This window comes from Ovis aries, chromosome X (genome assembly GCF_016772045.2).
Source record: "Ovis aries strain OAR_USU_Benz2616 breed Rambouillet chromosome X, ARS-UI_Ramb_v3.0, whole genome shotgun sequence".
In the NCBI taxonomy this organism is placed as follows: Eukaryota; Metazoa; Chordata; class Mammalia; order Artiodactyla; family Bovidae; genus Ovis; species Ovis aries.
Window position 1 is genome coordinate 19,835,677 of NC_056080.1, and position 15,495 is coordinate 19,851,171.

At 32.6% G+C, this 15,495-nt stretch overlaps 1 protein-coding gene across 8 annotated transcripts in view; it reads left to right on the forward strand.

Annotated features, from left to right (window-relative positions):
- Positions 1 to 15,495, forward strand: part of CNKSR2 (connector enhancer of kinase suppressor of Ras 2) — a 286,492-nt gene that overhangs the window by 134,717 nt on the left and 136,280 nt on the right. For all 8 annotated transcript variants that reach the window (XM_027963027.2, XM_027963028.2, XM_027963029.2 and 5 more), the window contains exons 7-8: positions 1,798 to 1,857; positions 6,314 to 6,382. In XM_027963027.2, the coding sequence (XP_027818828.1) occupies positions 1,798 to 1,857; positions 6,314 to 6,382 (129 nt within the window). The remainder of the gene's footprint in view (positions 1 to 1,797; positions 1,858 to 6,313; positions 6,383 to 15,495) is intronic.

Genomic DNA, 15,495 nt, shown 5'->3' on the forward strand with positions numbered 1-15,495 from the left:
ACTAAAACAAAATTTAGTGTTTCGCTCTTACAAATGTACTTAAAAATTCTTTATTAATTTGATGTCATTTGGTAACTCCCATGGGGGAAGTGATTGCAAGAATCTTGTCCTGTTCTATGTAGCACTGTTGCATTACCTTCCAATAAATAATGGGATTAAATAAAGTATGTTATATACTTGTCACCTGTATAAGGTTGAATATTACCATATGGTTGTAGCCAAGAACTAACCAATTTCTTAATTAATTTCCATTTTTATGTTTGTTGAGGTTAGTTATTTCATATAAAATGATGAACTTTCATATAAGAAATTAGAATTCACAGATAAATGAACATCTTGTAAAATTACATTTATTTTGTTTCACAGTAAGAGATCCAGGCTTAAATAGTCTCTGAACTAATACCAACATCTTAGACATATGACATTACTGAAATAACTTTTCTGAATTAAAACCTACCCAATGACTTCTTAATAATTCCAGGCCATGAGCTTATTGCTTCTTGTTTTTATTTCTTAGTTATTTTTAGTGAAAACACAAGTACATTTAGATATCAAAATGTTAACATCCAGGTATAGGAAATTAACACTGCAATTGTCTACACATAATTATTTAAATGTCTTCTTTTTCCAAAATGATTGTTCTTAGTTATTAAGTCCCTTATATTTCAGGCTTCAGGTTTATTTTAAAGTTAGTATTGTTTAATTTTTGAAGTCAATAGTTGAGATGCAAATTAGTTTCAAAGTAAAACTCAGTAAATTTTTTATCAGAATGTTCCTTAGGAAAAAAGGCCATTCAGAGAATCATCTATTTTTTTTTTTTTTCTGATTTATTTAAATGAAAATGTTTCAGTATTTAAAATGTGAATCCTTTCTTGTAATTTCTTTTAGGGTCCTGTCATAACTGGCATAACTTAAAGGTTTCATTTGTTCTTAAAACTTTAATAATTTGAAGATTTCTAGATAATATTTTATTTTTAATGAAGCTTTTTCTGAAATCACTTTGTTTAAATGGAAACGGAATTTCTTCTTTATTGGGAGGAGGGGTGCCACACATTACCTCTAAATTAATATTATTATGATTTTAATTTTAAATATTTATTCATTTTTGGCTACATTGTGCAGCTTGTGGAATCTAATTCCCCAACCAGGGATTGAACCTGGGCCCTCAGCAGTGAGAGTGTGGAGCCCTAACCACTGAACTGCCAGGGAATTCCACCTGTTAATTATTGATAGGTCATTGGATGTAATTATTAAAACTTCAGCAATAAGATTAAGACAGAATGTGTAAGATACCACAAAAGAGGAACAGAAAAAAAATTTTTATATAAACAATATTTTATCATTATTCTGTGTCCAGTAGTTCTGTAGTGGCTCTATAGAAACCTACTTTTTATTGTATAATATGTATCAAATATAATAAACTAATAATATCCCAATATTTTAATTTCCCATTGTAACTTTTATTTTGCCACAGCACATGTAGTATGGATTTTGAGGAGAGTGAACTATGTTCTTCAGGATATTGAATTACCATGAGGCATTTTGTAAGTTCACTATTCAAATAATCATTTGATTAAGCTGAGTACAGGCTTCTTCAGGCAAACTTTAGAAGCCAGAACATTCAAATAGGAATTTCTTAAAGTTTAAAGACAGCCTTATTGAATCATGGATTCATCCCTGCGGCAATGGCAATTTTAACTTGATAGGGCAATTCTTTTTGTAAATGAGGTTATAATATCCTTGAAAATATTTCAGTTTTCATTTGTTTTCCTATGCTGTCTTTTTGTGTTTTTTTAGGGTATGTATATTAAATCAACATATGATGGCCTCCATGTAATTACTGGAACTACAGAAAATGTAAGTATTCTAACATTTCAAATTTTGGAGTATGTTTTGTCTTTTATTGTTAACCATCTTATGGCACTTACATAATTCCGGTTTACTTCTGAGGAAATAAACAGATTAAAATATACAACTAAAAAGACATACTGAGTTAGTAAGCACTGATTTGGGGAGAATTTCAGTCATTTTTGTTAGTTGAGAATAGCTATTTATCTGAAGTAAATCAGATGTTTTGTGTTCAAAGCCAGAGAATTGTTAAATATTTTCTGATTCATGACAAGTTATTGTAATATCCAAAAGAATCCACCTCCATCTGACAAATAGTGTAGTTTTATTAGGAAACTTAAATTGTGTAAGAAAGAAACATCAGATAAGTTAGGTTTCCTGAATACCTGAAGTATAATTGAACTTTATTCAGTGAAGGGGCAGCATGATATAGATCGGCCCATTTTCACAGTGAAGTCCATCCCTGGACCAGCAGCATCAGCTTCCTTTGGGAATGCCCCACCCCAGACCTACTGAATTAGCTCTGGAGACCAGTCTGTTTTTTAATAAGAGATTCTCTTTTAAAAGGTGCACAGATGTATAGAACAGTCTTTTGGACTCTGTGGGAAAGAGTAAGGCTGGGATGATTTGGGAAAATGGCATTGAAACATGTATAATATCATATATGAAACAAATAGCCAGTCCAGGTTCGATGCATGATGCTGGATGCTTGGGGCTGGTGTCCTGGGATGACCCAGAGGGATGGTACGGGGAGGGAGGAGGGAGGGGGGTTCAGGATGGGGAACACGTGTATACCTGTGGCGGATTCATGTTGATGTATGGCAGAACCAATACAATATTGTAAAGTAATTAACCTCCAATTAAAATAAATAAATTTATATATATTTTTAAAAAGGTGGTTTTGAGACCTGCTCCACTGCAAGCAGTAGGTCAGAGTCACTAAGTCTAGGCTGTACACCCAATTTTGATTTTGTTGACAGTGTAATTTCTGACGAGTCATTTACACTCTCACTGCTTTGATTTCCTCAACTATGCATGCGTGCGTGCATACTAAGTTGCTTCAGTCGTGTCCGACTCTGTGCAGCCCTATGGACAGCAGCCCACCAGGCTCCTCTGTCCACAGGATTCTCCAGGCAAGAATACTGGAGTGGGTTGCCATTTCCTTTTCCGTCCTCAACTATAAATCGTAAATAATATATTATCTGTACTGCATACCTCACTAGGTTATTGTGAAAATTAAATAAGATAATAAATATGAAAGACTGTACTATAAAGAAAGAGCTATAGAAATGTGAAATGATTGTGTTGGACATTAACATGATCACTATAATAGATTTGAGTTGCATAATAAGTCATTATTTCTGCATTTGGTTGTCCCAGATTTCCATCCCACTCTCTTAAGCAGGTTTTGAGCTTCAGATATTTTTCTTTCAGAAATTCTGACAAATCATGTTTATAACATGTTCCTTCAAAGAAGACTGAGGTGAAATTAGTTAAATCTCAAGTTATTATTGTTCTCAACATTTTACCAGCGTTTTTTTTAAAAAAGACAACATTATTTCATCTAATTCACCTATTACTTTAACCATTTGTTGATTTTTTCCCCCTCCACTTCACTTAGTTTCTTGTGAATGGTGAAATACATTGAAGTTGCAGTTTTGTGCTGGCATCTCATTGTTATTAAATATAAGAGTTAAATGAGATCAAGAATACGTTATTTGCATATTGTCAGCTGTTTAACATTTTTAAATGCAGTGAGATACTTATAAACTATACTCTTGTCACTGATTGATCATTCTCATTGGTGTGTACATTCCACTGATCATTTGTTTGATCATTTGTTCATTTAGCAAAACTCTGCTTCATGTCTGTTGTGTTCCAGACTTGAAACTAGGTATTGAAAAAAATTTTAAATTAAACTAACTTGCTGCCCCTAAGGCATACAAGTACAGATTTATCTGTGTAAACAGATCCTGAAATTTGCATAGATGGACAAAGGAAAAAAATAGTAAATGCTGCCAAATAAAAACAAGGAAGGAATCACAGAAGTGGTTATTTTGAACTAACTGTATCTTGAAGAATTGATCAAAACAATCTCTCTACATTGTATGGAGTCTGTTAAAAAAAAATAAGTTGAGCACTATGCATTGTTTATATTAATTAGTAATATTTTATAAATGGATGAGTGACCAAAGAAGGATTGATTCTATGAGTAGTTCAGATATAAACGGTATGTTACTAGTTCATCATTTAATTCTTTTTTCTTGAAAGTATTTCACTATTTTTGGTACCCTAAGTCATTTATCATTAGATCTGTGTTAAGTCTTAGTAAAGCTGCTCACTAAGTGGGTAAGTCATTTTGTTTTGCTATACCCTAGTTTCTTAGTTTTTCCTTTGTAAAATTAGGGGTTTGGATAAACTCTCTCTAGGATAAATTTTAACACTAAAAGTCTATACTTTGTATGAATTGTTTCCTTTTTCACTTCCCTGTGCAAAAAGTTGTTTCAGTTTCTTTGAATTTTATGTAACAACTATCAAGCTCTTTTACATTATGAATTAGAGCCATTGACTTGATTTTTTTTTCATACACTCATTTAAAAGGATCAATTGTAAGCCAAATAGCACTGGGACCGACTCTATAGTTACAGCTCTATTTACAAACTTTTCAGAAATGTTACATGGTCTTGTCTGATTTGGTAGGTGCTGTGAAATAAATGCTTGTTTTTTTCTTGTTGTGACACTATTCTTAAAGTTGAGTTGACATCCTAGGTAAACTACCCTCTTAATTGTGTGGCTGTGTTACTCCTTCAATAAGTAGAATTCCCTGAGATACCATCTAACCTTGGATTCTAGCCTATTATAAATAATTTTTAAAGAAAATCCTATTCCAGTGTCTTAAAAGTAGCATTTTACTTTGCAGTTCCATCACCATATCATCCTTCTTTTCCTTTCAATAGATAATAATGAATTGTATTACAGTATTTATAGTTGTGTTTGATAAATTAACACATATATAAATACACAAATACATTTTTTTCATAAAATACATTTTCTGCCTATTCAAAAACCCATATGCACATTATCATTAAAATGTCTAATATACATAATCAATAGTCATTAGAGGGAAAAATAAAGAATAGTACAGTATTTTAAATTCTTACAGTATTATGAAATTTCTATCTTAAATCTCATTTTAGTTTCCTAAAAACTTCAGAAAACTTGGCAATATTAGTTTACTAGTTTTTTTTTTCTTGTTTGTTTTTGTTTTTAATCTCTTTGGGGAATAAAGAGGAAAAATGATAAAATTGTTACATCCTGTATAAATGTTGGCATTTTAGTTTATTTAATGTGGTTTTGCTAATGTATTATGCTGCATGAAACATTAGAAATAGGATTCTCTTGTAGTTAGATACTGAAAATAATGTTATTTAATGTAACTTTGACCTAATGGCTATCCTTTCAATTTGCTTTTCTCATTTATTCAGAATTGATGGTATTAATGATGAAATAAATTAGCGATATAATCATTAGTTGACACAGCTTTGGTGCTGATCATAAAGATGTACTTGAAAATATTTGCTGAAGTTAATGTGAATTATTTGTATTAAATGAAAAAGACCAAAGTTTTAAAAGATTATGTTTTAACATATATATTTTTGAACCAGATGCCCCAGTAGAACTACTGAGAGGGTTGCCTGTTTACAATCTGCCGTTATTATTTTTCCCTAATGGTCTCAGAAACATAATGGTCTTTTACAACATAAATATCTATATATTGTCTTACATTCCTGCTTTCTGTCATTAGTTTTACATAGAATACAAATAGTATATCAAATATTTAGTCAGTTCAGTCGCTCAGTCTTGTCCAACTCTCTGCTACCCAGTGGACTGCAGCACGCCAGGCTTCCCTGTCCATCACCAACTCCCGCAGCTTGCTCAAACTTAGGTGCATTGAGTTGGTGATACCATGCAACCGTCTCATCCTCTGTCGTCCCCTACTCATGCCTTCAGTCTTTCCCAGCATCAGAGTCTTTTCAGTGAGTCGGTTCTTCGCATCAGGTGGCCAAAGTATTGGAGTTTCATAGAGCCGTTCAGCTTCAGCTTCTTCAGCATTACTGGTTGGGGCATAGGCTTAGATTTCTGTGATACTGAATGGTTTGCCTTGGAAACGAACAGAGATCATTCTGTCATTTTTGAGACTGCGTCCAAGTACTGCATTTCGGACTCTTGTTGACTATGAGGGATACTCCATTTCTTCTAAGGGATTCTTGCCTACAGTAGTAGATATAATGGTCATCTGAATTAAATATCGAATATTAGTAACATTTTTTTAGTTTAATTTTATGAAGATTATAATTAAGCTCTTGATCTAATTTAAAGGAGTGAACTTATGATAGTGTTTCCATAGAGAGGAAATGATTGATAAAACTTACATTCTTTATCATTTCCTTCATGTTTAATTTAGTCACCTGCGGATCGGTGCAAGAAGATCCATGCTGGCGATGAAGTGATTCAAGTTAATCATCAGACTGTGGTATGTATAATTACCTTACAAGTCAGTGGGAGGAACTAATACAAAGATTGCTTAAGTCTTTAAAAGAAAACAATGAAATGAAATGCCTGTTTCTGTATAAAATATTTAAGTAGCCTTTTGAAAAATAACTGAATGACTGTTTTTCTTAATTATCTTAAGAAATTTGATAAGGCATTGTTTTAAAATAACATGAGGATTTATTGTTGGTGGCTGATGTTAGATGTAGAATTCTATATGGATAATATTACCCCATGAACTGGGATGACCATTTTGGAATAGAAATTAAAGTGATAGTGTGTACAAATTCAAATTTTTTAGTATAACTTTTAAGTTTCATTTAAAAAAATTATCAAGTTACCTAGTAGATATGTTTTATAGCACCATACATTCATTTATCTACTTTAACATTGATTTGTTCATTAAAGTATCTGGCAGATTGATTTATTTTCATGTCACTTTTTTTATTTTAAATTTTAGTAGCTGAATTGGCTGTTCATTTCCCAAAAGAGAACTATAGTTTAAGTTTTAAAACTATTGCACTTAACTAAATAAGTTCATAATTTTTTTTTCTTTTTTTGTTCTTTGAACCTCATGATTCCCTTTCTAGGCTGAGAATGACAGTGACATTATGTGCCTATAGTAGATTTTCAAGGGCAATTTTTCTTAATCTTAGATTTTAAAAATTAACATCATATGATTTTCATTTTGGACTAGTTTCTATCTCACTTGCTCTATCTCTGCCAAAATAAAATATATGGTTTTTAAAAAGTGAAGTTAACATTAAAATAATCTGATTATTGATTTATAATCCACATTTTAAAAGAAAAACATTTTTTTCCTGGTAAATGTTCTATTTATTACTCACTGACTCTTCAGAGTAAGTAATTATTTCCTACTGTACCTTTTAACGAAATTTGGTTTTGCCTGTTCTAGTCATAGAAGAAAGACTATATTTGGAGGGTAAGAAGACTCATGTGAAAAGTCTGATCTTTCTCAGTGATTTTGATATTAAGGCAGATGCTATTTTAAATTTGGTTTGAATGAGAAGTTTGTAATATCTTGGAGAGGCTCCTGAACACTGATAATTAAACTTATGACATTTCTTCAATAAGTTCATTTTCTAAGTGAATAAAAGTTAATGAAAGTATGAAAAACTATATGTATGGGGGTATAAAGTTAATACTAATTATTGTTAGCTAGTTGAGGGTAATTAATAGAGAATATTGGTAATCAACAGAGCCTTTCCACTGTGTAACAGTTTTGATGATGAGTAAGTTCTCATGACTAGAAACTATACAGTACAAAGTCATTATCCTGAGTAGTTTCTTGTCCTCTAGGATGAGGATTTGGGCAGTGGGATAAAACAGCTGCTTAAGTAAATTGGCAGCTCCTCCTGATGTTCACACTGCCTCCACTTCTACAATGTGACCTTAGCAAATATGATGTCTGTTGGATAGTTTGACCTATTTCCAGTTAGTCAATACTAAGAGGATAGAAATTAGTCTCTAATGAGAAATAAAGTTGTTAAAAGGATACTCGGTGGAGCAAAGATTCTCATGTCTGTTGAATATGAAAGTCTTTAAAAGACTTAAAGTGAACCAGTAAAATTTATATGGATTGGTGATATTTAAATACTGTGAGAATGTGTCAACACATCTTTCTATTGCAGGAATATTCTAAAATATTAGAAACTAACAGAATGATGGTTGGAGGAACTTGCTTTCAGTTTTTGCTCTGAAATTGACCTATAGATTTTTTAAGTGAGTCATGATAACTATTTGAGTTTATCTTTTCAATAATAATAACCGGAGCCAACACTTCCTGAGTTCTTACAGTGTGCCAAGCATCATGTTAAGCCCTTCACATATTTTATGTTATTAACTCCTCACAATAATCCTATGAAGAAGGTGTATGTGGAGACTGAATGATTATTTAACCCACCCACAGCTCAAAGCTCACTGACTCCAAGGTCCATGCTCTTACTTCAGTTTTATTATACTCCCTCCCCAAACTCAAATTGTAAGATTATCAAACAAAAGGGGAGGAATTCCCACAATCCTGTAAGTAAATCTTAAGGTTCAGGGAGAGGTCACACAGAGCCAAGGGTAGAGAATAGAGGAAGTGAGAATTTACATAACTTGGGTAGTGGTTCGGCTTAATTGAAATTAGAAATGGGGTTGAAATTTAACTTTACTGCTACATCCTCACTCACTCCCTTCCTCCAGATAGACAAGATACATAAAAAACAACCCCAGGCATGTGTTAGAAGTTCCACAGAAATTAACTTTCCAACCTCCCTTTATCTACTACAACAGTTGGGCCAATTGGAGTCCAAGTCCTTAGCAGACTGCTACTGCAACCTACAAATTGATTTTGGATAGAGACATTGTCTGACAGGAAATTATGTTGAATTCCATCAAAGTGACCTTAATAATGTGATCAATTAGCAGATTGCCTTCTTTTTGTTCAAATTGAGCCATATTTGTGCATGAATGGTATCTTTCATTAAATGCACCCTGCTGTGTCCTCTCTTTCTTGCTATTGCCCCCATTGTGGTCTGTGCAGTGGCTTTTACTTCTTACGAGACAGTATACAAAGGTGAGGGAATGGACATTATCTTAGTGTTGTTATTATGAAAGGTTTGATAGATCGATAAATTAGTTGAAACAAGTATAAGTTATTTGCAGTCTACAGTTATCCCTTCTGTCCCTGCATTCATAACCAGAGATATTAGGGGTTTGTTATGATATATTTACATTAAAATATTGCCTAATGCTTTTGAAATACATATTTTAATCCAGTATTTAACTAACCAGAACAGTGAGATATTACCAGTATTATTCTATACCAATATAGGTTCAAGAATGAAAAGAGTAATCTTCAATTTTATGTTTTGAATGTTATTAGCTGTTAGTATTTTTCTATAATTATAAAATTCCCTATTGTTATAGGTAGTAATGTACAATATAAAATTTGACTACTTTTCTTATTATAAAATAACTAGAAAAGCAATGTGAAATTTTCCCCTAAGAGTCTGAGAAAGTTGAATAATCATAGATGAATTCAAATACTATTTTTGAAATTGCTAGTATGGTATATCTTCAAGATGTTCAATTAGATATGTGTGTGTGTATTTACAGTTTGCTCTTTTAAATATATATATTTTCTTATTTAAAATGAAACTGGAAGTTTTATGTCCTTTTTCACGTTGCTATATTCTTTATTATAAGTGGCTTTTAAGCTTTTCTTATCAACATACTTCTGTGGCTGAGAAACTGGCTGCCAGGTAGGAAGAAGAAAAACTCATGAGCATCCAAGCAAAGCAGACTGAGCCCTATTGCATGTCCTCCCTGCCAGTGAAGATCCAACTCCTCAAAGGCTGCTGGAATCTCCCAAGATTTTTTCTACTTCATCTGCCACTACATTCCTCTCTGGGAGATACCTCGGCATAGTTTGAACCAGCAACTCTGCCCTCATGATGCACTTTTAACACTTTTTTTTTTTTAGCTGATGAGTCTACTTATAGTTATTAAATCTATTTGGGCATATTCCTAATGAATCTGTTAAAATTTCATGTCTTTGCTGTTTTTGGTGTGTAAGTGTTATAAAAGTCTATCCATACTAAAAAAAGATACTTTCTTCTTAGGAATATCAGTTGAAAAGAATGGAGTATGTGATGGTTGAATCTAGCAGTTGGAAAATTTTCCTTTTATTTTTTGTATATATTAAAACATATTCACTATTACTTTGGAAAGTCTTCTGGAACCTGGTGACTACGTTATGGCAAGAAAGGGTTCAGTAGATGGGGCTATAAAGCCTACTGGAAGGGAAAATAACCAGGTTGGGGTAGTCAAGAAGAAGATAGCCTACAACAAACAGTCAGGGTGTTTGACAGTGATCAGTAAGAGATGGAAGATGAACACTGTAAACTAGTGGGTTTTGTTACCCCCTAAATGGTAAACATTACTGAACAAGAATGCAGCTGATGTCATGGGGGTGGGAGAAGGGAATGAGATAAAGGACTATTGAGTTATCTGGAAAGGTCATTCTGACTTCATTTATATAATTCTCAGCAGTGTCTCCTTTATTCTCTTCTTCTCACTCTAGTCTCTCATTTGTGACTCTTTCTTCACCCTCTTGTTCCTTCAACCTCAGAACAACAGGCGAGTATTGTTTGAAAGGGAAGCCAATGTAATCAGAATGGATGGAGAGTGTGGTGACCCATTAAAACTCAAAAATCCCTTCCCCCTGCCCTGCCCTTATCCTGTTGCCTGGAAGGAGTAGTTCATTGAGTGGATTCAGTACCACAATATTGGCTAACACCAATGTGCTTTCTCTCTTTTTTAAATATGTATAATTGTTGTCTTTATTTTTTAGGTTTTTCTTCTAAGTTTTCTTTACTTTACCATCCTCACCTCTTCTCACTTGACGATTTCTCCTACGTTCTTCACCTTTTTCAGTACTTTTTTTTATTCTCGCCTATTTTCTTCTGTCCTCCTTTCTCAAAAGAGAAAATATTTATCTTATAATTTCTTACAACAAAAGTATTGAAAACTCAAATGACAGTATTTGCAGTATACCTCCTTTCTTATCCCTGTAAACACAAGATGTGGCTGGAGTACAGAGATTAAGTATATTAGCATGTTGTTTAACATATTGCTTAATAAATGGTTATGATAATATCCTAAAATAATTCTATTAGGATTCTAAGAAATTGGTATTCTAAAACAGAGCAAGTGAATTGTTTTCTTTTGGAAGGGGAAAATACCATGAAAAGACACTTACCAAAAATTAGGAAAAATAATACATCAAAGATTTCAGTTCCTCATTGTAAAATTTTATTTCAGATTCTACTTTGTATAGGATATGGTTTCTTTTATTTCACACTGAATATTGTGGATTTGATGAGAATGTGTGGAAACTGGTTTTGGACTACCACATATTTATATAAATTATGTTTTATTATCCCTACAGAAATAGATTCATTACTTTATTATCTAATATAATATTTTATGATTTTTCTGTTATCAAACTAAAATTATCTTAAGTCTTTATATAAAGAAGATAAGTTGTATGATACCTTAATATTGGTAACTTCCTGTGAACCAATTTATTTTTTCTGCAAATCACTGCATCCTGACTTATTTCTTTCTAATTTATACAATTCTTCCTAGCTCCACCAGGAAAAGACTAATTGGTTCTAAATATGGTTAGCTTTAATTTTTTTTATTATTAGAAATATCTTTCAGTGTCAACATAAAATTAATAGGTTAAATATTTTACATGGAATTTTAAAATGTATCCGTATAAGTGATTATTTTGTATGTTTAAAATGTATCTCCTGGCTGATGTTCTTTCCTACTCTGGATTTTTAAGTGTGCAGCTCATTTGCAAATCAATGTCAATAACTATATCCCTTTTCCTACATGTATCAAAAAGACAGAAATCGGTCAGTTACAGTTCCCTGATTTACTTTATGTCTATAATAGAGGTGGGCAATTAGTAGATTACAGCTGCCTGATGAAGATAAAAAATTATTGCATGAAAGAGAAATACATTAGAGCGTCATAAAATTGGAAATTCAAGAGATAATTTTAATAATGTTAAGTTCTTTTTAAGTTATTTAGCCCTATGATTCAAATATAGGTTTCATACACTAAATTAACATTCTCAGCTACATTGTGGCTGAAATTCTAGGCCATGTAACTACTCATCACTTTCATATTTCCTCTCATCTTATTACTGTAATACTGGACAATAAAGGGTATTTTAAAATTGAGACAAATGGCAGAGAGAGTTCATGGGGCCCCATTTAGAACTGACAAGGAATTACCTTTTTTGTCTGAGTTGTTGCATTTCTGATAAAATGATTTCTGAAGATAACATCTACAGTGAAAGTATTTACAGCCATTATGGAACTTCTTAAACTAAAACTTTTTGTTAATAAAGATGTAGACTACTGTTTATTTAGCTATATAAATGCATATATGCACATTCTTTGGTTTTGTTTTGATAAATGCAGACATCTATTGCAGTACTTGCTAGTATTTTCAAATACACATATCTGTTAAATGTCTACCAGTAAATGACATTATAAAATTATTCATAGAAAAGTTATAGATTTTAAACATGTTTCTTTATGAATAGTTGGCTTTGGTTACTTTAATTACATTTTTGTTTTGATTCCTAAATTAAGTTTAAGTTGAATTTTTCATAAATATAGATGTTTTCTTTATTCTTTCTCAGAATTCTTACAAATAGGATGTATAGATTTTTAGACAACAATGTTTCATCCCTTAGCTTTGGTGACTAAGACTCTATTTTTTTTTTTAAGACTCTATTTTAAAATACACATTTTCAATGTCTTTGCAAGGAGAACAGAAATGAAACATAAGAAGAAATGACTGAGATGTAAAATTTCCGTATATATGCAAACATAAAATTAAGTTAAAATTTAACCCATGCAAGTATCTTTATAAAAATTTTAGTTAAAAACTTGTGTTATTATGGTTCTTTGAAATTATCCCACTGATTTTGTGGGTAAGGAAGCTCTGTGATATGACCAAAGATTCATCCCCACATTCTTTTACTGTTACATGATTGTCTTCCTTCTCCGTGTCTCCCTAGCAGAGGCTTTTAGACTCACTGAATTTTATGTTTTGGAGAAGTTAAAGAATACCATGAATGATAATGAAATAAGAGTAAAATGGGCTTTGATTTAGTTTCCTATAGCATATACGAATGTGAACCATGAAGCCCCTCAAAATAAACTTTTGGCCTTCAGAGACCAAAATATTACCAAATACCGTACTGAGTTGGTATATTGAGTTGCTCAAGATGCTAAACTATACCAGAAGCAGAGATACCAATGATACAAAGGTGCAGTTTATATAGGTAACAGGATAGGTAATAGAAGATAATGCAAGTAACAGGATGTGGAACTGTATCACCTTTGGTAAAAACAATGTGGGTGATCTGTAGAACTAAATGGAAAAAAATCATGAGTGTTATTTTCTTCCTTCCATGAGCTTCCTCATGAGTCAGTCAAGAAATTCTGATTTAACCCTCAGAACTTCTTGGTTATAGAGAAAGACTCCGGGAAGGTGGTGTACAATAGGTGAAAAACAAAGTACTGCTTGTAGTCTTCAAGTTGGTTTTCTCTCTTGGACTCCCTATCCATCTTCAGCGGTGAGAAACTGTGTTCTCTATGCTTTTTCTTAAATAAAACACACATACACACACACACATGTGTATTATATATGTGACTGTCTGTGAAATTCACATGAAAATATTAGCTACCAAAACATATGTGTAAATTCAAATTGTGAGGAGCTCAACATGGTCCAAGTTTTATAGTAAAATTAAACCACATAAAAAACATGCGTTTAAAAAACAGTGTTTTAATAGAGTCTTATTTCATTGTATAAATACTTAAGGAGGCCATGAGATGAAGAGTGGCTCAGTGAATAAAGACATAAAATTGTGGAGTATTCCCTGTAATGAAAATAAAACTTTTTAATTCCTTCTTTTTGAATGTTTGTTCCCTTCATCTTTTCCCAAGATTATCTCTTCTAGTCATGTTTGTAAAAAATAATCAGTACTAAGGTTTCATTTGTAATAGATAGAACCTTGGGTCATTTCTAATACTCTGAATTACCTACTTAAATTATGCCATGCTGGAATTTTTTTTAAATTTTACTTATTTATTTTTCGGTTGTGCTGCGTCTTTGTTGCTGCACATGGGCTTTCTAGTTGTGGCAAACGGGCTACTCTAGTTGCAGTGCACAGGTTTCTCATTGCAGTGGATTCTCTTGTTGTGGAGCATGTATGGACTCTAGATCACAGGCTCAGTAGTTGTGACACACGGGCTTAGTTGCCCCATGGAATGTGGCTCTTCCTGGACCAGGGATCAAACCCGTGTCTCCTGCGTTGACAGGCGGAATTCTTAACCACTGGACCACCAGAGAAGTCTTCTATGCTGGAATTTAAAGTAACTTTTTTTTTTTTTTTGCATTTAAGTCCTTAACCAAATGCATACCTTTCAGCTTATATTCCTCTTTATTGGAACCATGGGTAATTATCTGTTTCTACTCACTAAATGAATGATTGTGAAAAAGCAAAATTAGGATATCTCCAAATATATCACACAAATATATTGTGTGAAAAAAATAAGTTTAGATGAAGTTTTTAGATTGGTACTCAAATTTAGTGATTCTGGGGTCTTTGAAAGATACTGTTCATCAAAAATCATTAATTCTGAAATGTTTTGAAATGTTTCAGTAATGCAGGAGAACAGAGCACTGTAATATCTCAGCACCAAAACATTTGACAAAGACACAGTGTCATTAGTCTGAATGTGATGGGTTGTTTATTGAATTGTCTCTTTAGTGCTTTTGAAAAGAGCAGAGGAACATTTGGGTATGGTGTGACTCATATTGTCAGACATTCATATAGGCACACTTCAAGCCTCTTTGAAATTTACTTTGTGAATAGGTATCATTTAAACATTACAACCATGAGTAAGAGCCAGTGTTTACACAGGAGTGTGTGTAATTATTAATGAATGGATCTGTTACTTTGTCTTCTGAAGGATAATAACTGAAAATATTTTAAGAATGTCCTATCTTCCTACTTGTATTTCTAGAGATGCTTTTTCATAATTTCAAATACAGTTGTAACAGAGGCAAAGGTCTAAGTTGATAGGCTTACATTCTTTTATGCTTATTTGTAACTTTGGCTGCTTGGAACCATAGTCTTTTCATTTGTTAGTCAAATTATTCACCACCTATTGTTTAGGAATCAGATAGGCTAGAGAATGTCCTAAAGGGATCAGAGACTTCTTCTCACCATGTACAAAGAGAAAAGGAAGACTCACCTCTTTAACGCCAACCCCAAAGCCCTTTGTGTACCTAATCCGGGCAACCCATTGTCCAAGGACCTGCCCACTTATGTTGCCATTTACCCAAGAATCCTTGGTATCTGCTTCAGCCTGATCAAAGCAATTACAAGCCCTGTCTACAAGAAAGCAGAGCATGTGGCTTTAAACTCTTGGGATACCTTAAAAATTCTGTCGGACCATTTTAATTCTGTTTGTGCTATATATAAAATACATT